The sequence below is a fragment of the Arvicanthis niloticus genome, chromosome 8 (assembly GCF_011762505.2).
Source record: "Arvicanthis niloticus isolate mArvNil1 chromosome 8, mArvNil1.pat.X, whole genome shotgun sequence".
Lineage (NCBI taxonomy): Eukaryota > Metazoa > Chordata > Mammalia > Rodentia > Muridae > Arvicanthis > Arvicanthis niloticus.
The window spans coordinates 82971268-82998943 of record NC_047665.1 but is presented as its reverse complement, the minus strand read 5'-3'; the positions used below and the strand labels follow the sequence as shown (position 1 = coordinate 82998943).

The 27676-nt window shown below is 45.1% G+C and overlaps 1 protein-coding gene and 1 non-coding gene across 3 annotated transcripts in view; one reads left to right on the top strand and one right to left on the bottom strand.

Moving 5' to 3' along the window:
• The window catches only part of Eepd1 (endonuclease/exonuclease/phosphatase family domain containing 1), a 95800-nt gene extending 68361 nt beyond the window's left edge, over positions 1–27439 (top strand). For both annotated transcript variants that reach the window (XM_034510982.2, XM_034510981.2), the window contains exons 4-8: positions 11577–11687; positions 15951–16085; positions 18539–18677; positions 24248–24442; positions 26749–27439. In XM_034510982.2, coding sequence (XP_034366873.1) covers positions 11577–11687; positions 15951–16085; positions 18539–18677; positions 24248–24442; positions 26749–26948 — 780 coding nt within the window. In that variant the 3' untranslated portion in view covers positions 26949–27439. The remainder of the gene's footprint in view (positions 1–11576; positions 11688–15950; positions 16086–18538; positions 18678–24247; positions 24443–26748) is intronic.
• On the bottom strand, positions 28–161 carry LOC117714438 (small nucleolar RNA SNORA17). The gene has a single exon (XR_004607523.1). It is a non-coding gene; the product is annotated as a small nucleolar RNA SNORA17 (small nucleolar RNA).
• Positions 27440–27676: the final 237 nt, after the last annotated feature.

Below are 27676 nucleotides of genomic sequence, written 5' to 3'. Positions count from 1 at the left end.
GTTGTCTCAGACTCCCTCTTTTCAGGAAATATTAGGCTACTGTAGTCATTCAGATGTTCATAGGTGAGAACACTGAGCATAGACATAGCCTCTCTCTTCTCTGTCACCTTCTGATCCACATGTGACACAGCAGCCACACTTGCAATGCCCCTCGGGACAGGGACCTACGACATTTAAGGTGTGAGTGATTTTGACTTGTGATTCATGAAGTTTCAACCTATAGTCGTTGGCTCCATTCATTATGATGACAGAAGGCTCTTCACCTTGTGGCATCCAGGAAGTAAGTGGAGCCCATGCTGGTGTACCTAGATCTCATTTTTCCTTTATTCCTGCAGCCCCAACCTCTGGGATGTGCCAGTCCCACCCACTTCCTCTTCTTCTTCTTCTCCTTCTCCTTCTCCTTCTCCTTCTCCTTCTCCTTCTCCTTCTCCTTCTCCTTCTCCTTCTCCTTCTCCTTCTCCTTCTCCTTCTCCTCCTCCTCCTCCTCCTCCTCCTCCTCCTCCTCCTCCTCCTCCTCCTCCTCCTCCTCCTCTTCTTCCTCCTTCTTCTTCTTATTAATGTGTTCAGATATACCCCTAGGCCCACTTTACTAATTTTCCAGGCCCTTCTCAGTTCATAACCACACAGGGCTAGAGAGATGGCTCAGTGGTTACATGCATTTTCTGCTCTCCTAGAGGACCTGAATTGGGATCTCAGTATCCACATCAGGCAACTCACAACTACCAGTAAATGCAGCCCCAGAGGAGCTGATCCCTTTCTGGCTTCCATGGGTATCCACACACATAGGAGATATTCATGAGAACTCATATACATGAACATAAGTTAAAAAAGAAATCTTTAAGCACGATTTACCATCATACCCTCTTTGAATCACTTTGCTTGGGGTGGTTTTGGGGAGTCTGAGGACAGTCTCTTCCTTCCATCCATGTTATTCATTCTCTCAGTCTGTTCATCTGACATCAAAGAGGAAAGAAGAATCTAAAAACGGGAAGGGGTGTGTTTGTCTAATCAACAAGGCCCGTGTTAGGAAATATGTTACCACAGGTTACTATGTGGTGCAAGATCATGGCAAGTGCATCTGATCATAAGTTCCATGTTGTAACATACAGCTTGACAGCTCTTGGCGAACTGGGAGTACAGCATTACAGTAGGAAGTAGCAGACAGCTCTGCTTTCTTGGCCTTCACCATCAGTGTGTTTCTCGGGCTATTTAAACTTTAGACTGTGGGTAAGCATGTTCAGTGAAAACAGCGGCATGACCATCCCTGTGTTTTACTGTGGTGTGGGATATGCTTCAGTCTGCCTACAACTTCCCCACACTCTCCCAAAATAGCTCTAAAATCCTCCAAAAGGCATTGCTATTTTCAGACTTGCTTCCACTTAGAGTAATTAGTTTCAATCATTACTCACAAGTTTAGTGCCTTAATTGGGAAAGAAGAACTTATTTTATTTGCCCTAAAACTAGTTCCCCCCTCTCCTCTCCCCGTCTCTTGCTCTCTCTACTTCTCTCTTGCTCTCTCTCTCTCTCTCTCTTTCTCTCTCTTTTGCTCTCTCTCACTTGCTCACTCTCAAACAGTTTTCAGTATTCGAAGAATTACTGGGTCATTCCTCTTAAGTGAGCGGGGAGAAGTCTTGAGTTACTGGGTATAAGGTGCCACCCCATAGTGGGCTCTGACCTCTCTGTTCCCAGTAGATCAGCTTGCTTTCTGCACTGCAGTTATGCAGCCTTGAGGTCGCAGGGCCCCTGTTCAGTCTTTGGCAATGATAGAGGTGCTTGTGGGCAAGGGACTGGTTCTCTTCCTTGTCTGGTTAAGACTCTGCAAGTTCATACTGCTCCTGCTGTCTCTGCTGCAGCTAAATAGCTCTCTGGTCTATTACCTCTTCGTGCTTTCTCCACTACACATCTTCTGTGTGCTTTCTTTGCTTCTGAAATGCTCTCCCCACATCTTTGTCTAATAAGCTCCTTTTACTCTTGTGTTAGGAGTTCAGACATTTACCTCTGTAGAAGCCTCCTCCATCTGAGGCAGTTTCCCCACAGCAGAAATATGCACACAGGTTTCTCCAGTCCTATCTTCATAGCATGAGTCACCGGTCCGGTTTTGCTTTAGGCTGTTGTTTGGTTAACTGTGTGCTTCCACCTCTGTTCCCCAGCCTTCATCTCTAGCCAACTTAGCCTGAGCAAGCAATCGTGCTCTTTCCTAATTATCAGAGGTCCAGAACTGTTGTGCATCCAGTGTTGCTGTCTCACCCAGCCTCTGTGCACTGATGCTTTAATCCCTGCAGTGAGGCGGAGCTTTGAGAAATAATGAAGCAATGAAAATGCAGGTTTGCTGCTACATAACAAACATGGCTCGGAAAGGCACACTCTGGAAGAGAACCCCAGTGATGGTGGCGGTGGTGTGCTGCTTGGATCTGGTTTTAAATCTTGGATTTGTTTAAAGCACCTGAGCTGCTGAGTGCATACATTTCCACAAAGTTCTAGTCGGGTATTCAAATGACACCTTTAAAATCAAAACCAACCACACTACTTAGCTGTTTGGGGGCTTACACTCACCGAGGGTCCTAGCAAATGCTGGTTGGCATTAGGAAAAATTCTCCACAGAGGCATTTTATTATAAGAAAAACTAGAGAGAGGGATAAAGGTGAGTATTGTCTGTCTCCAGATGGAAGAAAAGAAGTTTATTTGTGAGGATTCTTCACTTTTGTGCCCATCAGTCATTTTTTTTTTAAATGTCACATTCTTTCTGATCACAGTTTCTGGGAGGTGGAGTGTAGCTTTGACCATGTACTACCGAGGTCTCTCTCTGTGTTGTCATCTACCAAACAAAGACAGCATAACTTTAAGTTCTTAAGATACTTGAAACACGGATAAAACACACAGCATGTGAGGGTGGCATGGGTGAAGGTCTCCTTCCACCATGTTAGGTGATTATATAATGTTTCTAGTGAAAAATAAGCCTCAGATGGTAGACATGATCTTCAGGCAATGAATCTTTCACTATCAAGGGGATGCAGTGTAAATAATAGTGATTTAGTGAGCCCACTAGGTGGCTTCCGGGGAGTTTCTCCAAGTGTGGTATGTATAATCCTGGCAGGGGGAGAGTCTACCATAATCCCACTGGGGAGGAGAGACAGGAAAATCATATGTTTGAAGCTAGCCTGCTGAGCTACATGCCGAGATACTGTCTCAGAAAAGGGTGAGGGGACCATAGATGTAGGAACAGTAGACCATGTGTGTGTGTGTGTGTGTGTGTGAGAGAGAGAGAGAGAGAGAGAGAGAGAGAGAGAGAGAGAGAGAGAGACAGAGAGAGACAGAGAGAGACGCTTGTGTGAATAGAGAGATGAAATCTATGGATGAGATTTATAGGACACAGCCTAGAAAGAATTTTCTAGAAATATTAGCATTGGTGGTCTTTGCACAGTGGTATTGTATATTTTTTTTTCTGTGTTTGCACTATAAATTACCTAGGTTTATATCAGCCATTAGCCTCGATTTAATGAAAACAAAACCAATGACCACGAGATCACATCAGAGTCTTGGCTACCGTGTGGGATGGAGGCTTAGTGCCTACAGACCTTGAGAGAAGAAAGGAAGTTTTATAACTGTTTCTGAAAGGTAGGGAAAATGGCGATGGTGACAGAGATGAGCTAGCAGTTTGAAGCATATCTAATACATAACTAATAACATAACTAATTTTACTTCAGTCCTCATGAAATTTCTCAGTTTTGAAAATACTTGCCCTTAGATGGTTTTTTTTTTTTGGAAAGTCCTTCTTCTGTACATGTAACTGTCTCCTGTCTTTTGGGGACATGAGAGATTACCAGCCAACAGCCATGGGAGACAGGTTATGTGTAAACAGGTAATAATGAAGTGGTTATAGGGCTATTTGTTCCCTACCTTCCTCTGTGAGGTACAGATGCTTTGACAAGAATGCACAGCCTGCCACCCAGAACTTCCTTTTGGTTTCTCTGGAAAGCAGAGCTGAGGCTGTTCTCACAATCACAGTAGATAAAGAAGGAGCTGACAACCTTGGCTTCTCTGGACAGATGAGGGCAGGGTCTTACTTAGAGCATGGCGTTACTATACTGGGAACCTTTAGCCAGGCTGCACACCATGGTATGGTACCATGAGCTTGGCCACCAGTGACAAAGCTGGCCTCGGCAGGGTGGTTTCTCTTCAGCCTTCAGTTCCAGAGAACTAACAAGTTGTCCTCTGAATGGACATTGCACGAAGACAGGCATACACTGTCATCTGGGAGTAGCTGGCTCGTGTTTTCTGAATGCTTTGGAACAAGAGAGTTGGCCACTGCTGGCTTTTCACCCTGACCCTCTTGCTGGCAGTGATTGGCCCAGCCCTGTCAACCCTGTGAGGCAAATGGGAATATCATGGCCTAACCAAAGGGATTACTCCTATGACACACGTTAGAAAGAATGTACCGGTATGTGAGAAGTGCCTGCCATATTTCCCTCCCTTCCTTGTGCCTCTATCTGCTCTGTCTTTTTTTTTTTTTTTTTACCAGAAGAATACCTGTGTGTAGATGATTAGGCACTTGATTGTTTTTTTTTTTTTTTTTTTTTTTTTTTTTTTTCTTTTTTATTGGAGTTAGCCTACAAGGATCACAGTTTATTAAAAGTAGGCTTTTATTCTAAGCACTTTGATGTGGGGTTTAGGAGACACTGAAGAAAGCTGGTGTAGACCTCTTTGTGGGGAACTAAGCTACTAGAAAGTTGACCCTAGTGTCCTAACAGTGCCTTTGCCTTCTTCCTAGGGCCATTTTCTGCTAATGGAAAAGGCCAGTTGCTCGCTGGGCCTTTGAGTAGCAGAGACTGAAATAGACTCCTCTCTTCTCTCCCCAGGCCCCAGGGTCTCTGGGCACAGATCCGGGCTATGGGAGTCCTGTATGTAGGTTTCAGACAGGCCTTGAAGCCTAGCACCTGTGTTTGCATTTGAGTTGAGGTAGCTGCACTTTGTCTGTGTAGGAACACAGTACTCATCCTTAAAGAATATAGGCCAGGGAGTCTTTTTCCTCCCATAAAGGTTTTGGAGAAAGGGGATGGGGATGCTCTTTGCTTTGCTCTCTGATAGTGTTGTTTGCATTCTGCCTGAGAACCATGTCTTTTCCTAGATGTGTGCCAGGGCTGGTAAGGCTACAAATTGCCACCAAAGATGCAACTCCCAGGAGAACTAAGAAAGGAAGGCTGTTTTATCTCACTTGTGCAATATGGCCTTTCCAAGTCTTGATATTTTAGAGAAACTTCACAATAGGCTTGTTATATTTAGAAGGTCAAACATGGTTGATACTTAGTTTATACTTGATAGAATTAGCATTTGCTTAGTTTTATTATGCAGCAGCCTGATGTTTTTTAGGGACTCTGGCCATTCCTTCCTTTTGGCCACCATGTGAGGACTTTCTAATATCTGTTATGTCCTGTGCTTGAATATTTAGATAAGAATAGGCCCTTCCTTCCCACTGACATTTCTACAAGCACCGTCATTGCCCTTTGCTGTTTTATATCATATTCAGATGAGAGTTGAGTCCCTTGACCTTGCTTGACCTGAGATTGGGCTTCTTTTCTTTTTGGTGGCAATATATCTTTATAAGGAGAAAGCACTCCACCTACTCCATCCACCAAATTGGATTTTTCAGTAGCCACACTGAGAACAAAGGGGAAATCGGCCTCATCATATGGGAAACTAATTGTCAAAGGGAAGTCACGTCCAAAATGAGGGAAGCAAATCAAACCCCCACCCAGGGAAGCAACTCATCTGGAAATCCATCATCAAGGAGCCGGCTCTCCCTGGCCTTCCAGGAAGCAGGATGAAGTGGCCATGTGGTATTTGCTTTAAAATGCCTACCAGGACTCCAGATCTGCTTCCAATTAACTCTGTGAATGCCATTAACAATACATATGTATAAATGGGTCACAGAGCCAGGTTTTTCTTTACCTTCACTACAAAAGGGAAGCTTTAAGCCTCCTGGAGAGTTGGAATACTCTTTTTATTTTTACTTCAATATGGCCAATTGCATCAAGGAATATTCTTTTTAGAAAGTGGGAAAGGTCAAAGTAAATTTAAAAAAAAAAGTTGCAAAGGCCCATGGGCAAAGGCATTTATTTCAAGTTGTAGGGCCCTTTGTTCACTGCAGAGATAAGTAGGCAGCTGGCCCAGGGCAGACCTGGCTAGCAGCAAGCACTGAGGTCACAGCCACAGTAGTTTTTGTCTTGGCATTTCCCAATGCCAGTGCCCTGGGAACCTTGTAGATTGCCATTAAGATGTTTGACTTGGCCTCCTGCTGCCAAGACATAGGGTGGGGTGATAGTCAAGTAATTCCTATCATTTCTTCCTCATTGGTTATATTAGTCAGTTCTCTGTAACTGTGACAAAATGCCTAAGAGAACCACCTTTTAAGGAACAAAAGTTTATTTTGGCTCATGGTTTTAGACATTTCATTCTGTGGTCTGCTGGCTGTGTTGCCTTTGGGCCTATGGCAGGGCAGAACCCAGTGGTGGAAAGAACATGGTTGAGGAAGCTACTCATCTCCTGAAAGCTAGGTAGCAAGAAGAAGAAAGGACTATGGTCTCAAAATCCTCTTCAGAAACATAACCCCAGGAACCTGATATCCTTTTGGTAGGTCCCAGAGTTTGAAGACTCCATCACTTCCCCAGAGTTCCACTTTTAAGAGGACCGAGGCTTTGACATAAAGACTTTTGGGGACACTGATCATCTTTCTGATCACTGGCTGTGGGGCAAATGTTAAAATAACATTTTGCCCTGTTTGGATTGAATGTAGAGAAACAAGTTGTGTCTGTGGCTATCCTTGTAACTCATGCTTAAGGGTGGAATGGAACACCATTGCTTGCCTGCTGTGTGCCTTGATGTTTATTGTGATCTCATGGATCAGCTGCAGAGAGCCACAAGTCAGATGCTATTAAGGTGCTAACGTGGTTTTTGTTTTGAGTAATGAAAGCTGTCTTGCCAGACAGTGAGTAATGGAGGCAAAAGAGCCCCACAGCAGCTGTGCAGCTTCTCAAACTTGAAAACTGCCTGGGGAAATTTGTTACAGCTTTCAATCTTGGGCCTAACCTCAGAGATTGAGTCAATTAGGGTTTATTAGTTAACTGTATTAAGAACAAGAGAGGCAGGTGATGATGGCCCAGTGGGTAAAGGCACTTGTGGGGGAAGCCTGTAGAGAGAACTGAACATAGCCAAGCAAAGACAGAGAAGATTCAACTCCATGAGGTTGTCTCCCAACCTCCATACATGTGCATACACCCGACCCCAAAATAACTTACAAAGGAGCAGGGACCAGCTTAATTCTGATTTATGTTGATAATCATCAGTTAGCTGTAAGAGTTTGAGACATGCGAGGGAGGGTGGTATATTGGTATTAGAGCTGAACAAATCACAATTTTAGGAACACCCTTTTTGAATAACACACACTTTTCTTCTGCCATCCCTGCCATTTTGGTCCTCCTGCCTTAGTGACCCAGTTGTACTCATTCATGGGTCTATTATTCCTGCTTTTTGGTTGGATAGGTGAAGCAGATTATTTAAGAATCAACTGATTTCATATTCCTATCAAGCAGCCCCTTTCCTTGTTTTTGGCCCATGTCAGCTTCTTGCCAAGCAGCCACAAAGGCTCTCCACCTCTCTCCCTTTTTATTTTGTTAACAAGACTGAGCCTGTCTTAGGTCATTCTGATAAGAATGCCTTCATTACCTGTCATGGAATATGCATTATCAAAGGCAATGCACTTATCTCTTAGGTTGGTAAGGCTCTGTACAGAATTTTACCTGTCCTTAGCTTGCCATCCTGTTAATTTAATAACTTTGTCTGGGGGTCCATTTTCAGGTTTAAGCCATGTACTTTGGCTGCCAACATGTTGACATTGGCCAAGGACAAGGAAGTAGGCTTCAAGCAGGAATCTGACATTAGACTAGAACAAAGAAGTAATTTCAGGTAGGAGTCTAAATCGTAGGCTACAACAAAGAAGTAATCTCAGGCAGGAATCTAAATATTAGGCCAGAACAAAGAAGTAATTTCATACAGGATTCTAAATTTTAGACTAGAACAAGGAAGTAGGCTTCAGACATGAAAATTACCTTGGGCTAGGATAGGGAAGTAGGCTCAGATACTTTAGTTATCCTGATAAGCCTTTAGAAACAGTGATCACGGGAGTGTTCATGTAACTAAGTTTAATGCTTTGCTTTTTCTTTGACTATTTGTGTTTATTGTATTGCTTGTTCCTTGTCTATTTGCATCTATTGTATTGCTAGACCCTAAGCCAGAGAATAATGTCACTAACATTTAGGGTGAGTCTTCCAATGTCCTTTAACCCAGTCGTGAAGCTCTAACAAAGGTGTCTAGGAGTTTATCGCTCAGGTTTATCTCTCAGGTTTATCTTGCCATGTTATAATTATCTCCTACTAACTGATGGCTCTCAGCCAAGAAGATGTACACACACACACACACACACACACACACACACATACATACACACACACACACACACACACACACACACAAACACACACACACACACACAAACACACACACATACACATATATACACACACATACACACACACACACACACACAAACACACACACACACAAACACACACACACACACACACACAAACACACACACACACACACAAACACACACACACACACACAAACACACACACACACACACACACACACACACACACACACACACACACACACCTCTCCCTACTAGCCAAGAATAATGCTATCACTCACTGCTGTGCTCCAGGCAGTGTTAATCAGAAAACCAATGAAAGTTGCTGGTGACTGAACTCTTGAGTGGATACTCCCCAAATACCCAGCAGCACAGAATACATTTGTGTGTAAAGTATTTGGTTAAAATTGAGGCAGTCGCCGAGGTAGGAACTTCCAGGGGGAATCCTGTTTGTCTGCCGTGGGCTTGAAGATTAGTGTCCTCTTACATTTCCTAGGGTTTACAGAGGCCCAGATGCTGCCTGACAAGAGTCCACTGTTGGGGAAATGCAGACATGTTGATGACTGTAAATCAAACCTTATCTAAAGTCAACTTCCTGGGTTACCCCCACCCCCACCTGGTTCATTTTTTCTATAGCACTTACTGACAAGTGTTTGGCTGAGTGTTTGTGCCTCATCTTCTCTGTTAGGGAGTAAGCAAAGACCAGAACTTTTGAATCTGCTTCTTGGCCATCAGTTGTATGGTTGTATGCTGCCCAAAGGGCATGAAAGGAGCTTGCCCCAGTGGAAGCTTTCTGGAGGGCTGTCTGCAGCACTGCAGAGTCTAGAATTCGTGCTTAGGCATAACTGAGGCAGCCATGGCTGTTTTCAAACCTACTTACCTGAAGAGCTTGTTACAAGGTGCATCATTGGGCCCCGCCCAGAGTTTCTAATCAGGAAGACCCATGATGTGGTCAGAGAATTTCTAGTGATTTCCAGGAGATGCTGCTGCTGCTGCTGCTGCTGCTGCTGCTGCTGCTGCTGCTGCTGCTGCTGCTGCTGCTGCTGCTGCTGTTCCTCAGATCACACAAAAGAACCATAGGGTTGGGTCTTGACATGGTCCATTGTGTATTGACATGGGCCTAGTATATGGATTGAGGTGGGCGATGGCAGGCTTCGATGGCACTGCTTAGAAGCTATGCAGTGTCTTCATGAGGAAGAATGGAGTTTGAAAAAGTACCCTAACAGCAGAACTGAAAAGTAACATAGCCTATACACCCTGGTAACAGCAGAGTCTCTGGGCTTGGGGATAGATGGGCCAAGGGAGGGCAGAGATTAACCACAGTACTTAGAAGGAAAAGAATTCGAACATCCCAGTGAGGCTCAGCTGGGGAGAAGGCAGTCCTTTGGGACAAGAAAAAAGTAGATGCTTAAGTAATTAAGCTTTACCATAAATGTTAAAGAGGCAATTAGCAGTGCTACTCAGAACTCAGGCAAGGCAATGGCGTGGTGGTGATGGCTCATACCTGTAATCCCAGCATTCAGAGCCAGATACAAGATGATTCAGTTTCAGGCCAGCCTGGGCTGTATAGTCAAACCACGTCTCGAAATACAAAGTCATCAGCAATAACAGAAAACCCTAGGAGATCATTCTGAACCAAAACTACAGATTTTTGTGCCTTCCAGGTAGTGGTTTAAGCTGACACTGGGGCTAGATAGGCTTGATGAAGAACAGCTCAGGAGAGATGACATATACAGTACTCAAAAGAAAGAAGCCAGGAGCTGAGCTGGAGAGATGGCTTAGTGGGAAGGAGTTCTTGCTGTACAAACATGAGGCCCTGATTTCAGATCTGCATCCACACAAAAAGCTGGTCATGCCCTCGTGAAGACCTATAACCCCAGCCCTGTGGAGGACAGACACTGGAGGATTGCTGGTTTGCTGGTTGCCATCCTAGCTCCAGGCTCCCTGAGGGAACTTGTCTCAAAGGAGTAAGACCAGATACCTTCCTTTGGACTCCCCATGCATGTGATATGCTTGGCTGTGTTCACTCTCCCACACAATGATTAGAATACAGACACACACACACACACACACACACACACACACACACACACGAAAAAAAGCCAGACAAGAGCACCTTTTGCATGGAGAGCTGGTGAACAGAGAGAAAGAGCACTGCACTACAGGTCTGTTAAGGGGCAAGAGGGTGTCATCAGAGAGGGGCGGTACCAAAATGATAGAGCATCTTGAAAGCTGGATGCAAATCTGAGAAATACTGGGGGTTCCTTTAAAGAATAACTGTAAGAAGAGTGTGTTCAAGGAGCTGCCCTTTGTACATGCAGTCAGTAATTTTTCCATTCCCTGTCTGTATAGTTTTATTTTGGCTCAGTGATAGCCATGCTGTCCCCCTGACACAGAACATGCATAAGCAAGTTCTTTGTGCATACTTGTGATCTACAGCACTTAGGAGGTGGTGGCAGAAGGATTGTGTATTTGAAGCTGGATTAGACCAAATGGTAAGATTTTATCTCAAAAGAAGAAAAGAAAAGAAATACAAATAGCCAAGCATACCATATATTTGAACACAGGCTGTGGTCGTCAACTGGGGACAGAGAAGCAGTTTGCTGGCCCAGAATTAAGCTGGGGTCATTTCTTGCCCCCTCTAAGCCAAGCACTGATTCTCATCCTGGTGCTCCTGGGACCTTGAATCTACCAGTGTCACAGTATGTAGAGGGACCTGAAAGCTCTGTCTGAACTTCGGAGACTAGAATGATGGAGAGAACCCATTTTTTTCCTGAACAGAGAGGGTCCTCAGGTGATGATGGCTTGTCAGCTGATAAATATTTGGTTTCTAATTTGTGGTGTGTAGTTTCGTGGTTCTTTGCAAACCCTGTTTTTTTTTTTTTTGTTTGTTTGTTTGTTTATTAAAGTTTTATGTCCTTATTTTGCAGTAGCCTAATTAAGCATTGCCATCCCTGGTGTTTGAGAACACAGGGATGAAAGGCAGCAGGTCTTTAAGTGTTTTGTGGTATCTCAGAATCATCTGTGTCTAGTTGCTGAGGATGCTGTGCATAGGGACACAGACACACTGACCTGTGTTCTGTCTTTGCAGTTCTGTACAGAGCTGAACCAGCCAATCCTGCCCAACATCCGCAAGTGGAAGGGATCCCGAGGATGCTGGAGGTCCATTGTGGCTGAGAAGCCTTCAAATCAGCTTCAGAAGGTACCTTCTCTGCACAACCACCTGCATAATTTTTGTACTTAAATATAATTTCCCCCAAACCAAGAGCTATTTAATTTTTTCTTTGTCACTATCCATGGTCCATTTTTGCATTATCTGCTGTGACTTTTAGTCATTTCTAATGCCCTAGGCCTCTTTTTATATTTTGATCAGGGATGAATTCTTGCCCATATAGAAGTGAGAACTTAGCATCATGGGAGGAGGAATCCAGTCTGGGGCCAAGGCATCTCTGCATTTGTCTATATGTCTGCCTCTATATGTCCTTGTAATCAATCCCAAGGTCACAGCTCTGTCCCTTGCCAAGCTTTCAGAAACCCATTATTCACTGGCTGAGAATTTGCACTCATTGTAGTTCATACATTATTCTCTCTCTCTCTCTCTCTCTCTCTCTCTCTCTCTCTCTCTCTCTCGTGTGTGTGTGTGTGTGTGTGTGTGTGTGTGTGTGTGCAGAGGTATGCCATCAGGTGTCTTTCTCTGTTGCTTTCCACCTTTTATTTTGTTGAGACAGGGACTCTCAGTGAGCTGGCAGCTCACAGATAGACTCAGCTAGCCAGTGAGCATCCAGGATTCACTGCCTTTGCCTTCTCCACCAAGACTGGGGTTAGAGGCACAGGCCACTATGTCTTCCTTTTTATGTGGTTCTGAGCTCTAAACTCAGGTCCCTCTGCTGTGGTACTTTACTGACAGCCATCTCCCTAGCCTGGGTTCTTAGGGTTTTTTTTTTTTTTTTTTTAAGAATATTTTTTGTAATTACTTGAATTAAAAAAGCATTGTTTTTTAATATACTTTTTGCATAAATGCAGATGTTTTAAGGTTCTACTATTCCTTATCTGCTACAATGTTATGGGTTGTATTTACATGGTTGATACTTATAATTGGGACTCAAATAATACAGGTAGAACGGATTAAAGTTATCTGTCCATTTGTGAGAGTTGACTCTAAGGTCATCCTCTTTTCAGTGGCTACTTAAAACTGTGCATGTAACTCCTTTATCTGGGTTTGCCGGTTTAGGGTGGAGACAGACTTGAAGTGGGCAGTGAGTTCACAGTGGACTGAAAGGAGTTCACGTGGGACGCATCTGCTTTTGAGAGTTGTAGCCCAGGGCTCTCCATTTCAGTCCATGTGAAGAATAATGCCACTTTGCTGCTTTTTTACAAAAATGCTTTTCATGGATCTCACTGTATGAAAATTCGTGTGACTCTCAAGAGTCTGTCTACCTTTATTCATTCCTTCAGTAAACATCCGTGAGAGGTTATTCATCTACGTGTGAGAAAAGCAGACCCAGCAACCTAGTCCTATCTGCGGCCACTTTTTACAAGAACTTCTGGCTCTCCCAACCCCCTTCACTAAGTTTACAGCTATTGAGAGGAACAAGTCAGTGCACCTTCCTTTAGGAGCAGGAGCCAAGGCCATCAGAGCCCTGTCACTGAGATCTCTCTCTCTCTCTCTCTCTCTCTCTCTCTCTCTCTCTCTCTCTCTCTCTCTGCGTTAGTTATTTCTTCTGTATACTGTGAACAGTAGCTCCTTCCTCAGCTCACAGGACAGCCCCAGTATATAAGGAGATAGTGAGTATTATTGGGGTGCTTCTTGGAATAGAGCCCAACAAGGGCTTGGTGAGATGTGGCTCAGGTGATGGTGACTTTGAACTGAGATCCCTGCCAGTCTTTGGCTACAGCCATGTCTAGGCATGGCTACCTGTTATTGTGGGCCGAGCGGGTCATAGTCACACAGATTAATGGCATGTAAGAGTTCTTAAACTTTAATCATGCACAGATGCAAAAATCATTTTTCAGCATAATGTGAGTCAGGTATCTTATATCCATGGCCATGAACCTGCAGTCCATATACTGAACAGCTCTTGGGTCTCTGAGCCCTTTAATCATGTCCGGGTACCAACTGGAGGAGCAGTTTACAAATAGGAAAGTAGCCAGGTGCTGGTGGCACATGCCCTTAGTTACAACACTCAGGAGGCAGAGACAGGGCAATCTCTGAGTTCGAGGCCAGCCTGGTCTACATAGCAAGTTCTAGGAAAGCCAGGGCTATACAGAGAAGCCCTGTCTTGAGAAAGAGAGAGAGAGAGAGAGAGAGAGAGAGAGAGAGAGAGAGAGAGAGAGAGAGAACAGAGAATGGAGAGATATAGAAAGAAATGTAGGAAGAAATGATTTTCCCCAAAGCAGCCCCTGTCATTTGAAGTGGCAGCCTACCCATGCCAGTGTGAGCTATCTCTGGCATAAGTGCTGTGACCGTCCTGCCCAACTGAGCCATGTTTGGAAGGGTCCCTGGGAGAGGGTCAGAGCCACAGGGAGAAGGAAGAAGTGTAGGGATGAGAAAGATTCACAGGAGCTTGGGGGCCTTGATCAGCAGTGGGGAGCATCATAGGAACAGAGTCCTCTCAGACACTCCTTCCTCCCATATCCTGGAGGATTATGGAGCCTCGTGGTTTTCTGGCAGCTGCTATGAATGATGCCTGAGGCAGTGTGTGGTGGAACGTCTCCTTGGGCAACAGTAAACAAAACAATAGCCTCCTCTCTAGAGCCTTCCATAGTGACTTTGTTCTCTCTGTCTTTATAAGGAACTGAGTCTTAGACGCACTGAGGGGCTTGTCGTGGTCCCAACTGTTCCCCAACATAGCTAGGGTGAGACCCAGGTATGACCATGCATAAACTAGTGCTATCTTTAGTAGTGGTCAAGGAGATTCTGCTCTTTCTTTTCTCTTTCTTTCTTTCTTTCTTTCTTTCTTTCTTTCTTTCTTTCTTTCTTTCTTTCTTTCTTTTTTCCTTCCTTCCTTCCTTCCTTGTCACTTTATGTCTCCCTCATTGTCCTCCTCCCAGTCACTCCATCCCATAATCCTTCCTTCCATCCTCCCTCCCCTTCTCCTCTGAGGGCCTCCCTGGGTATCTAGTCTCTGTGAGGCTGAGTGCATCATCTACCACTGAGGTCAGACAAGGCAGCCCAGCTAGAACATATCCACATATATGCAACAGCTTTTGGAATAACCCCCTCCCCAGGTCCAGTTGTTTGGGACCCACATGAAGACCAAGCTACACATCTGCTATGTATGTGCAGGGAGGCCTATGTCCAGCAGCCCTTGTATGATCTTTGGTTGGTGGTTCAGTCTCTGAGAGTCCCAAGGGTCCAGGTTAGTTGACTCTCTTGGCTTCCTGTGGAGTTTTTATCCCTTCCCAGGCCCTCAAGCCTTCCTCCTATTCTTCCATAATCTTCGTCAAGTTGGGCAAGGAGATTCTTACACAGCACAAAACTTATGTTTATGTCCCCCTACTTCCCTCCTAAACACACCTGTTTAACTGAGGTGTGCCTGTCAAATATTTGGCTGGGTTGTGAGCTGAGGTCTTGTGTGTGACAGTGACAGCTCAGAGGTGGCTAAGGTTAATGGTTACTTCTTCTCCTACTGCAGCATAGAGGAGCAGGGTCAAGTGCTGCTGGCCTGTTTGATGACCTGTTGATCTGTCCCTGGTGTCACTTGAGAATGCTCTGGTAGCCAGCAGTGGCTTAGCCAGAGTAGGCAGACTGATGTATTTCTTTTTCTATAAGGCCCCAGAGGCAATGGTCGAACCAAGCAGAATGGAAGCAACCTCTCTGATTCCTAGAGCCAGACGGGGAGGGGGGGAAGGGCGACGGGGGGGGGGGCTTAAACTGTGCTAACCACATCCCAAGTTTGTTTGCACCTCCCCATCATGGCCTTTGACCGAGGCTTCAGACTTCTGTGTGCAGTCTTGTCCATCTGCAGAGAGCCCAGTTTTAAATCACTAGAACACCCTAAGCATTGACTTATTCATCTGACAAATACTGACTGAGAGGTGGCAAGGGGTTAGGTATCACTTGTGCAAGTGGTAACTTACCCACGAGCATACTAGCCCTCAGAGTCTTTGAACTCACATATTGGCATGCTGTGGGGTTTTAGGGGAGTTACTCAATCTCTCTGAACAGCTGTGGCCTCATCTGTCAAATGTAGACAAAAACTGTTGCCTCCTGGCTTGTGGTCATTCAAAAGCAATTCTGGGCCTGGTATGTGCTTCTCCTACCTCCTCCCATGGGCATTGGTGTAGGGTGCACTGTGGCTCGGGGGTATGTTTTTTTCATTATAGAAGCACCCCATGTGAGTGACTGTGCGGATCCCAAGCAGAGCCTGCTGCTCCGTGTCTGGCTTTTCCGCTTTTCCTTATGCTATGTGCCTCTTAAAACTAGAAACTTGCCACCAAGACCCTCTTTCCGTCTGTCCTGCAGGGACCCTGCTACTCTGGATTCCTGTGGGACACAGCAGCGAATGTGGAGCTAAGAGACATCCCCGGGCAGGAGAGTTCACCCAGCAATGGCCATGCGAAGGCTGTGGGCCCCAGCCCATTCCTCGCCAAGTTCAAGGTATGTGCTTCCTGTCACCTCAGAAATCCAGTTCTTGCCAAAGGGAAAGTCTTTGTGACACTGACCCAGAGAAGCCATGTCTTTCTCACTTGATTGTATTCTCTTAGAGTAGGATTAGTACCTATTCTGGAAGCTCCCTGTAGGTGACCTTCTACCAGGCAGGGGTGAAGGGACTTTTGAGGGCATCTTAGATCCAGAAAAATCTAACCCATGGCAAGAAGGAAGACGGGTCTGGAGTTCAAGACCATCCTAGGAAACCTAGTAAAACACCTTCTCAAAAACAGATAGCTAGCTAGGTAGATAGACAGACAGACAGGCAGTTGATAGGTAGATGATAGATACATGATAGATAGATAGATAGATAGATAGATAGATAGATAGATAGATAGACAGATAGATAGATAGATAGATAGTCAGTCAGATAGATAAATAGATAGATAGACAGATAGATAGCCAGATAGATAGATGGCTAGATAGATAGATAGATAGATAGATAGATAGATAGATAGATAGATAGTCAGATAGATAGATGGCTAGATAGATAGCCAGATAGATAAATAACAAATGAATAGATAGTCAGATAGATAGAGTGAAAGGAAAGAAAATGGGAAACTAATTTATACAGGTGTTCCCATACATGTTATAAAGCAGAGTCACCTTTCTTAAAATCAGGAATTTCCCAACCCAAGCCTCACCCATCTGGGATAGGGCCCAGGCTGTTTTCAAGTGTGTTCACTGGATCCCACCTGTCTGGTACTAACTAATGGCGTCAGATGGCCACATTTGGCAGAACTGCTCTAAGGAGCCTCTCCTCTTCAACTGCCCCTCGGGCCTCATTGTTTAGATGTCAAGAGGGCCCACTGAGGGCCTGTTGGATTGGAGGTGGGATCCAGAAGGAGCTCTGGCCAGAGAGACCCCTGTCAATGGCCTCTCTTAGCTGCCTGGGAACAGCTGCGTGGTGTGGATCTGAGTATCGTCTTTCTGCTGTGGCCTGCATACCTCTTGACAGTGTTCCTGAAGACCAAAGTGCTTTGATGATGGACAACATGAGAGGAAGCCAGAAAGTCACCACAGAGGCAATGAACCTCATCACTACTTAACTGTGAATTCCCAGGCGGGCAGCTTGATCTCTTTCGAGAGCCCAGCAAGCCTTTTTCTATGGGCATTGAGAGTCTTTCTGGGTGCTCCCAGTAACTCCGGGACCTTAAACTTACCCCCCCTAAGCCCAGCATCATTTAACCCCAGCAGGAGGTGGGGCTTGGGGACAGCCTGTGTCTCTAACATGGGATGTATAAGCCTGTGTCCCATCTGTTGAATTTATAGTGGTAAAGGCGATGTGGTTGTACGCTCACATAGATGTGTCTGCTGTGGTACCAAGTGGCTCCTCCAGTCCCTCTCCCTGCCATATTGATGAGGTTGTCTGTATTCCTGGCACCTGTGGTTCTGATCTATGAGTTGGCCAAACTTGTAAAACACTGTCTTTAGCTAACAGAAAAAGGTAAGCTATATTTAATAGGCTAATAAAGAAAATGCTGCCTATGGCATCGGGAGTGATGGCTTCAAATCATTGGAAGCAATCACCCAGCCCAGCCCTTGGCTTCTTGTTCTTCAAGTCACGTTCAAGGCATGGGCAATGGTCTAGGACACAGACAGACTATCCTTACAGGCAGCATGTCCCAGTCCAAGCCTCAAGGTAGTTTCTCTGGCTGTGACAACAGCATCTGCAGAGCTGTCAGTCCTGATGGCAATGATGATGAACTGGGGCCACACCTGCAAGATAAGACTGGTACTCTCCACATCTTGGGGACCACACACTCATCCTTTCTCAGAAGTGTTTAGTGTTTGTTGCTATGGCAATAGAAAAAGCAGACTTGCTAAACATAGAGCAGCCAAACAATGTTATGATAGCTCAGAAGATAAACCACCCTTACATGTATGCACCACCAGAAGACCATGAGAGCCACCCTGGAGCCCAGTCTCTGGGTAAATCTACTGCCTTTGGTTGGTTGGTGAGCTTTGGTTCTTACAGAGAAATCAGGTTAAAGTAGATGTTAGTACACAATTGGTTCCAAAGGAACAAAGACAAGTGGGTGGGGAACTTCAAGCTAGCCTTGTAAAGAATGGCCTTGAGTCTGTAACATCTAGATACTAGAGACACTTCCTTCTTGCATACAGTTGTGCAAAAAGTTTACCAAAAATCCTCCCACTTCCAGCTATGTGAAGTTTTTCAGGTCTGAGGGAATAGAGGTAAGAGGCTGGACTTTAGAGTTGTAGACTTTAGATTCAATGAATCTAAAATAAAATACCTTGTATTGCCTCTTCTGCATACAAGCTAGCTTCGGTTACATTTACCATTGCCAACTGTGTGTAGAAAACCATGTATTAATTCATTGTAAAAGAAAGAAATACGAATATCTAAGGTTTTCCCTGTTGCTTTATTTCCTGCTACCCAGGTGGGAAGTAATGACTTGACTCTGGTTAACCTCCAGCTGACAGCCCTAGCCCTCCCAGGAGCTGAGAATTCAAGCAAGAATCACAGTGATGGTCACCGATTATTGAACTTTGCACTAACCCTTCAGGAAACCCTGAAAGGTAGGTGTCTCTATCTCTGGATGGGCAACGCTTCTTTAGGGCAGGCAATGGTACCTTTTTCCAGCTATCTCTCTGACCTCTGACCTCTGACCTCTCAGCCCAGCCACTCAGCAGAAGTCACAGAGCCAGGGGCATTCACACTCCTTGCTCTTGTGGATCCCAGCTGACGTTTCTGCATGCCCTGCCTTTGTTGCTGAGGGCCTCTCTCGTGGGTGTCAAGGTACCAGTGATGTGGTCTGTGAGCCTCCTGGATGGAGAGGACTAGAGGAGGAATTATAAGTGGCAATATTTCTCTGCTGTGACAACACTTCCTGGGTTGACTCCTCTGGTGGTACCACCTGCAGATCTGTACATGTTCTTGTGAAAGAGGGACAGGAGTGACAAGGTGAAGAACTTCAGCTGGAGACCTCAAAATCCTTCCCATATTCTTGAGTCTTGACTGCTCTTCTCTGATTTCCTAGACTCCTTGTCATCAACTTGCCCCATCATAGTGGGAGATTCAGTAAGATAATTGGCTATGGAAATGTTTTTGTCCAGTAATAACTTTATATTTTCAAAGCCTTTGTTTTGTAATAAAATAGACATAAGATTTGCCATTTTGGTGATTGTTAAGTGCCGTTCAGTGGCATTCAGTATATCCACAGTGATGTGCATCGGCCACTGTCATCTCTCTCCAGAACACTGCCATTTTCCTTCTGGAGTTCCGTACCCCCTGAATCCTGGTCCTCTGTTTCTTCTAGTGTCCAACAGCCACCATACTATCCTTTCTGTTTATGACTTTGATGACATGCCTCAGATGAGGAGAAGCACATGGTGTTTTCCCTCTGTGTCTGGCTTTTCTCACTTAGCCTAGTATTTTCCAGATGAGTGGTGTTGTGTAATGTGCAACATGTTCCATTCTTTTTTGGGGCTGAATAATACTCTGTTGTTTGTAGGTACCACATTTTACTGTCTATCCACCCATTTGTTGGTAAGCTCTTGGGTTGCTTCAACCTTTGCACACTATGAATATGAATCTACAGGCTTATGTTTCAAGTCAGGACCTGCTCTTACCAGCATTCTACTTAAATGATGGATCTTCAGGCTGAAAAACTTGTGAGCAGGTTCAAACTGAATTACCCCATCCAACAAGTAGCTATGTGGGGAAACTCTTCACCCACTAGTCTCTCACCTAGTAAAAGGATAACTTGAGACTTTTTCATATCTCTGGACATTTCTATTTGTCTCTGTCTCATAGATGTAGGAAACAAAGATGCTTCTTCATAATTTTCCTGATAGCCATAAGCAGATACCATTTCCCCCCTGGTTTCCAGGGAGAGTTCAGGAGTTTATCAGCAAACATCAGGCAAGTTCCACATTGCCAAGGGCCTATTGACTGACCCACAGCATGACTCGGCCTTGACACATTCAGGTAGGGACAATGACTCATGCCTCCCATTCCTCTGCTTGTCACTAGTACCCAGTTAATTGTTAACTGGCAACCAGGGGATTCAGGAAGTGCTTCAGCCTCCAGCTAAGGCAGATAGATGAGTGCTGGGTTCTGCGCAGAGGAAGATAAAGCCTTCTTTCCGCAGAGAGACAGAAACATCTGATTTGAAAACTCTAGGCCTTTATGCCTTTGTCTGGAATGTGAAACCCAATTGGCATCAGGGATCCCATGCTTGTCCTTTCACAGAACTTTCTTTCTACCTTATCAAGGCTTGAGGACAACGTCTTCCTCTGTGAGCCCAGTGCTTCTGATGGTATCTTCTAGGAAGGCCCTGAGGTGGGAGTGAGCCTCAGCGGGGAGCCACTTCAGTGGGTGTTGCTGGTCCTCTCTAAGTCAAGAGGATCTCTGGGGAAATTGGCCCAGGACTTTCTTTCCTCACTCCTAGGAACTCAGGGAACAGTGACTAGGGAGCCCACCCAGGCATGCTATCAAGAGAATTTGAGCTGCATTTTCTTCAGGGCAAGGCTGTGACCATGTCACCTCTGACACACATTGAGCTGGAAGGACGGGTTGTGAGAAATCTGGATGTGCCAATTCAAAAGAAGCCTTTGTTTTCATTTGGGAAGCTACACAGAGCTGGCTGATTGACCCCTGACCCTAGCCTCCCTCCTGCTTGCCCTTTCCCACCAGTACTCAGGTCTGTACCCCACTGAAAGCCTTCCTCATTTATATGGGAGTTGTCTGCCTCGGTCTCCTAGAACCTCAGGTTTTCCTAGTCAGTACACATGCTAGCTTTTACCTTCATTCACAGGTCTTCCTCCTACGAGCACAGATTGTCTGCTTCTACGGCAGACCCCTGACCTTATCTCTCCAAGTGTCAGGGCGGACAACAGTCCGGATTCTGGGCTTCTTCCTCCCGTACTCTTTGTGAAGAACTCTAGGTTTGAGAGCCACCTCCATGACTTGGAAAAATAATTCAGTTTCTAGAGTCTGAGCGTTCTACCTGCAAATAGGAGAATGTCACATCATCTGTCTCATGGGAGTGATGACAAATGACATGCTGGCCATGTAGTAGTCAGTACAGTGCATGATCTCTAGTAAGGGTTCTGTGACTGGTCGTTGGTCCAGGTCATCAGCGCTGGGGCTATTCAGCAATGATCTCAAGTTGGTTTTCCTTTGAGAAACTGGCATTGATTTTCCAAAACAGCTCGGGCCTACCCTGATTTGTACTGTGGATGTGATCTAAGTCTTAGCAAGTGGAGCAGCTGGGAAAGGCTTCTCATGGATCCTCCTGGGAGGAGGCTGTCATTTGCAGCACACAGGTGCCCCCTGCTGGCCTCTTGTATCATTTCACTTTAGACTTTCCCTTTAGCTGTCATTAATTCTGATGGAAGAATAGTAATACCAAGGGAAAGAAATTTGATGAAGATCTTGGATGTGCTGTTTTGTTTATGAGCTGCTTTCTCTAAAATGCCTCTCACAGAGGGCAACAGAAACCTCATTACCTAGGGACTGTGGCTTCCTTGCAGTAAATTTCCCACAAGGGTCAGCCCAGTCCATGGGAATCTAGTCGAGCCTGGCTGGGGGCCATTGTTCTTTTGGAATTCCTATTCATATTACTTGGGAAATACTTCATAACTATCCATTTCCTGCAGGCGGTGAGAGAAATGTCTAAAATACTTCAAAGGGACAACCTTTCCACTTGTCCTCTGTCCTCTCTTTTAGCCCTTATTTACACACAAGTAAGTCCTTTCTGCTGGTAGACTCTTGCTAATGTGTTTCAGGAGAGAAGGAAGGAGGCCTGCACTGCTTGGGAGAGCCTGTGCCAGGCACTTACAGGAACTCTGGGCTCTTGCTCGCTGGTCAACAACTATCAGGAAAGGGATTGTTCTCTTCATTTGGTAGACCAAAGCCCCACCTATGGCTCCCAGACTAAGAGGTGGCAATGACCAGAGTCACCCAACTATTTTCTCCTAGGATGGGGACAGGAAGTAGTGTTCACAGAAATGGTGATCTATAGGGTTAACCCTGTAAAACCACTCCTCCTTCTCCCTATTATGGGAAGTTGAAGCAGGGCGTTGCACAGTCAGGGCCTACCTGGAACACAGGCTGCGTGGGCAATTTAGGAATGTCTTGTCTAAAAGTAAAAGTAGTAAGTAAAGACTAGGCTGGACTTTTGTAAAAAAAAAAAAAAAAAGGAAGAAGAAAGAAAGAAAGAGGAGAGAGAGAGAGAGAGAGAGAGAGAGAGAGAGAGAGAGAGAGAGAATGAGAACATGAAACTGTGGTATATGCTTATAATCCTAGCATGGATGATCATGAGTCCCAGGCCATTTCGAACTACATCAAGACCCTGCCTCAGAAACAAAACAAACAACAGAAAAAAAAAATGAGAATCTAAACCATAAATGCTGATTGAACATTTGTTTGACTTTTGTTGTTACCGTAGCGAAGACTTGAACAGCTCCTCAGTAACAGAGGGTCACTGTTCTGTAAACATACAGAGAGCTTCTGTAATCAGTTAATGAATCGTTAGTACCCTGAGGAAAGAGGTGTCTCTGCCCCACCCAGCTCATGGCTGTGGGAAGGTGGGGTTTCTTGGAGAAGTGGCTAATTCTAGGCCTGGGCCAGAAAAGATAGAGGTGATCCAGGAGCGTTTGGGCAGGTTACAAAGAATGAAAACATTCAGACCAAGAAACCAAAAGACAACGAGGTGGGGGTGGAGGGTAGGGGCCACAAGCTCCTTGCTGGAAAAGCAAAGAAACAAAGTAAATAGCATAGTAGTGAATATAAGTCAGGTTTTAAGATATATAACCAGGAAGTTCACACTTATGGAAACAAATGCTTGAATGAGTTAGTACATTCTTGTGCGGAATTCTAAATAATTTGTGTGTGCACTACATCCTCAAGGCCACGGAGCACATCATATTAGTCTATGTACAGGAAGAAGACCTACCAAATCATCTGACTGAAGATGCTCACTGTTGGTGTTAGTGCAGAGAGGCGTTGCTCACGTTGCTGGATTGACACTGGGACAGCCTCTGGTAATGAGGCCAGCATCACTTATCTAGATTATGAACAATGACCATATTTTAACTGGTCCTCTGTACAGAACAGAAAGCAGGGGCACAGACACTTGGGTGAATTTCTCACTTCAGCATTATTTACAGCTGTAAATTTTAGGGGCAGTCTAAGAAATAACCTACACAAGAGCATAGTAGAGTATCTGTTCTCTACTATGGATGCTCTGGGTTACTCACTGGGTGATGAGAAGACACCTAGGCTTTCTCGTGGTTCATTGCTGACCCGATTCCCTGGCAGAGAGAACATGCCTGTCAATTTGAGAGTAGCTGCTGCCTGCATCTCTTGCATGGAGGTCAGAGTACAACTTATAGGAGCTGGTTCCTTCCACTATGTAAGCTGTGGGTATTGAACTCAGGCCATTAGGCTTGACAGAAGGCACCTTTATCTTTGAGCCAGCCCACATCTGGCTTCTTAAACCTTCACTCTGGAAGCATCTGGCTTCTCCATGTTGTTCCATACACCCGCCAAAACAAGATTGCTTCATTGCTCCCTGCTGCCTAACATCTTTCTCTCATCTGTGTCATCCTGATGGTTCCTGTGCATCCTCTAAGACCAAAGCCAGCTCCCATCTTTCAGGAGCCTCCCTGGCCACCCTCCTTGTACTACATGCCCTTAGTACCTGTTTCTAGTTTCAGACCTACACTCTGATCCTGGCAGTCTCCTCCTTTGTCTCTTCATTAGACTGTGAAGTCCCAGAGGGCAGGGATTGCCTTGTGCTCATCCCTGACTCCTGCGTAGGTATGTCCCAGCACTCTGTAAGGTTTGCTGAACTGTTGTTAGATATGTGAGCAAGGGCTTTTGTTCCCTTCTTGCTGTAAGTTTAGGGCCAAGAGACACTGAATGGGAGTGTTTCTGTTTCACACTATCCCTCATTTCCAAATTAACTTATGTTCATAGTTAGTGGGTACATGAGAAAGGACAGGAAAACAAGATACCAGGCCTCTGGCCCTAAACCCTGAGTGGTCAAACCAGAGAACCACAGTCCCTTTCAAGGGGCCGTTGCTTGTGTTGGCTTTTGCTTCTGACCAGCACTTCTTCATTTTCTTTCTTTTATTCTCAGGAGAAAAAGATGTTGTTATTTTAGGGGATTTTGGCCAAGGGCCAGAGAGCAGTGACTATGATATTCTAAGGAGAGAAAAATTTCACCACCTGATCCCAGCTCACACCTTCACCAACATCAGCACCAGGAATCCTCAAGGCTCCAAGTCTGTGGACAACATCTGGATCAGCAAAAGCTTAAAGAAAGTGTTCACAGGTAGGGGAAGCCTCCCCCTGCTGTCTGTGTTCAGTAGTGGGCTGAGGACCTGTAAAAATCTGAGGTAGCCAAATGCTACTTGTCTTCCTCCTCTGCATATACTTACAGACTTATGGTAAAAGACTGTGTCATTGTTGGGTCAGGGACACATCTAAGATGGGAAGGGCATGTGACAAATAATTTAAAGATAACCACTGGTCAATGTAAGCATTTTGCATGCAAACTCAGTTATAGTCACCTCGGTAGGTCATCAGGGTTGTGATTCAGAGATGAACTGTTAACTTACCTGAACATTAAGAACACTTAGTCTTTCAGTGAACATTTGTCAAATATTCAAGTGCTGTGCTGCAGAATGAGGTACACTGTGCACTTTCACAGGTGAGGAGACATGTCACTATTAGTGTTTTTGTCACTGTGACAAAAATACCCAAGATAATCAACCTACAAGGAAAAAAGGTTTCTTTGACTCATAGTTTCAAAGGCTTCACAGTCCATGGTCAGCTGGTGTGACTGCTTTTAGATTTGCTGAGATAAGTAAGCTGTGGTAGAAATATCTAGGACCTATGGATGCCACCTCTGTCAGGAATTGTGAATTTGGGACATTGCTTCATCTGTCCCCTCCCCCGCTACCACTTAAAGCAGCCAGGGAGAGGGAAGGATCCAGGGAGTGGCTGCAATCCCAGTGTCCCTGAAAGGGCATGTACCTAATGACTTAACTTTCTCCACCTCCTCAACCTCTGTCACCTCCCAGTGCTACCATCAGCTGGGGACCAAGCTTACAACACATGAGCTTTTAAGGAATCTTTAGGAACCAGATCATAACACATATCACAGAAAGATGAGAGAAATCCTCAGACCTCCTCAAAGAACACAGCATAATGGATACTCCACACAGCCTGAGACTGTGAGCCTCAGAGCCAGGAGACAGCAAGCACTATGGGAAAATGGTAGGCTCTTCTGTTGGTATGAATTCGGTGCTGCGGATGGAACCCTGGAGCCTTTAGAAGCCCAGGATGCCAAGCAGCATCCCCAAACCAGTAGCAGGGTGTTTGATGAAAGACTAGAATGGTGTGTCTCAGTCTCTCCTGTAGCTCTACAGATCTGTCATGTACTACAGCAAGAGACTTAAAGAATCAATTCCTGGGTCCCACTACAAGACTTGGCCACACAGTCAGGGCCCAGTTCCTTGGGATTTAGAACTTTAAGTGTGGATGACGGTGTTGCCAGCACACCTGCAGGGCTTACCTGGGCCTCTACTGGGCATTGACTATTATCTGCTGTGGCAAGATGTGATTACAGAACAGCGCATTAGAGCCCAGGGCTACTAGGCTCCCTGGAGGGCACCTGTGGGAGGCATTTCTGTCAGAAATGGTGAAGCTGAGTCATCCTTTCATTTGTCCCCCACCATCAAGATGTGGAAGCTGAGATGTAGGGACAAGTTCTCTTGCCACTGCCGTCAGCTATGCTGCCCAGGCCAAACCTAGAATCCAGGCCCTTTCAGGCCATTCATATCTTATATTAACCCTGATGCCACATATCACAGGAGCACAGGCAGTGTCTTGTAATTGTTTTATAACTATTTGTGGTTTTCAGATATAATTCCTATTTCTTATATTTCTCCCTTTACTTCAAAGGTATTAATACTTTCTCAAGAGCCATTAGAAGCTTCCCTTCTTCATCTTTTCTGTAGGGAGAAGTTGTCTGCTAACCCTTCCTTAGTGATTTATGCTCTGTGAAATCTTTCATTAACTTTGTCAAATGCTCGTTTGTCATTAGAGGTACAGTGTAGTGCTGGCATCGCATATGCGGGGCCCTGACTTTAATCCCTAATACTATAAAAATTAATTTCAAATGCTAATTGGATTCAGTAGGTTATAATAAAAAGGAGGGCATGTATTTGGGAAGGAGACAGATTTGGGGGTCAGGGTCTAAAGAGAGTGGGATGGATATTAAGAAAGCATATATACATGCATAAAAATGTAAGAATAAGTTAAAATAGTCACAAAAATAATGGTAAAATATCAATTAACATTTAGTTTTGTTGGTCACATTAGTAATACTGTATGAACAGGGAGTAGGTCCTGCACACTGTTTAGCTGGATAAGAGGCTTGGGCTCTGGGTGCCCTCAATGCCTGTGAGAGTGAACTACTGTCATTTATTTTATGTTTAAAAATTTTAAAAAGATACAGATGGCCCTGAGTTTTTGTTTATGCAGGCCAGCTTACTGGAGGAAAGCTTTAATTCTTGGTCTCTCTCTCTCTCTCTCTCTCTCTCTCTCTCTCTCTCTCTCTCTCTCTCTCTTCAGGACACTGGGCTGTTGTGAGAGAAGGTCTCACAAACCCTTGGATTCCAGATAACTGGTCCTGGGGTGGAGTTGCTTCTGAACATTGCCCTGTGCTTGCTGAATTGTACACAGAAAAGGACTGGAGCAAGAAGGATGTCCCCAGGAATGGCAGTGGAGTCACTTTGGAGCCAAGTGAAGCCAACATCAAACATGAGCGATGATGACATCACTCTTTCCAGCCTCTGACTTGGGAGAGCACAGGAAGGATCTGGCACTACAGGATGAGAAGATCCAGGGCCTGTGAATCATCATTCCGAGGACCTGAGTCTTGGTCCCTGGGACACTGTCTACTTTGTGAACACTTTAGAACCTCTCCTGAGAGGAGCCTGTCAGGCACTGGCTATGTTGGGCATCATGGTGGAGCTGGCAGGAACTGCAACGTCTTGATGCTGTGTGGCTGAGTTCAGGCTTGGGGCGGGGGCTGCACTGCTGGCCGAATTGTTTAGCAGCATGAGAACAGTAACAGAGCAGTGAAGTAGAGATGGGAAAGATGGCTCAAGCTGACAAGCGATGCCACAGCTTTGGCTTCTGCCTCACCAGGATGTCATGTTCTTCCCACAAATTTCAGGAAGCTTTTAACTGTGATGAATGCACTTCTCAAAGATTTTTAGTTTTGTCTTGAAAAAAAAATAAACAGATTAATCTGCCTGGCTTCAGAGTGTGAGATGGGTTGCCTTATTCTCTCATCTTAGTTTCGTGGGCCATGGCTACCCACTCCCAAATGCCTTTTCCTACCCTGTCCCTTTTATGTCCCTACCTGGGACCCTACAGAGGTACCCCTCCCATGCCTGTCATCCCTATTGTCTTCTTCTCTTCTTAGCTTCTCCTTCATCTATACTTTGCTAGATTTTCTCCTGGGAGGACCACTTAGCTTCGGGCCTTTAGTATA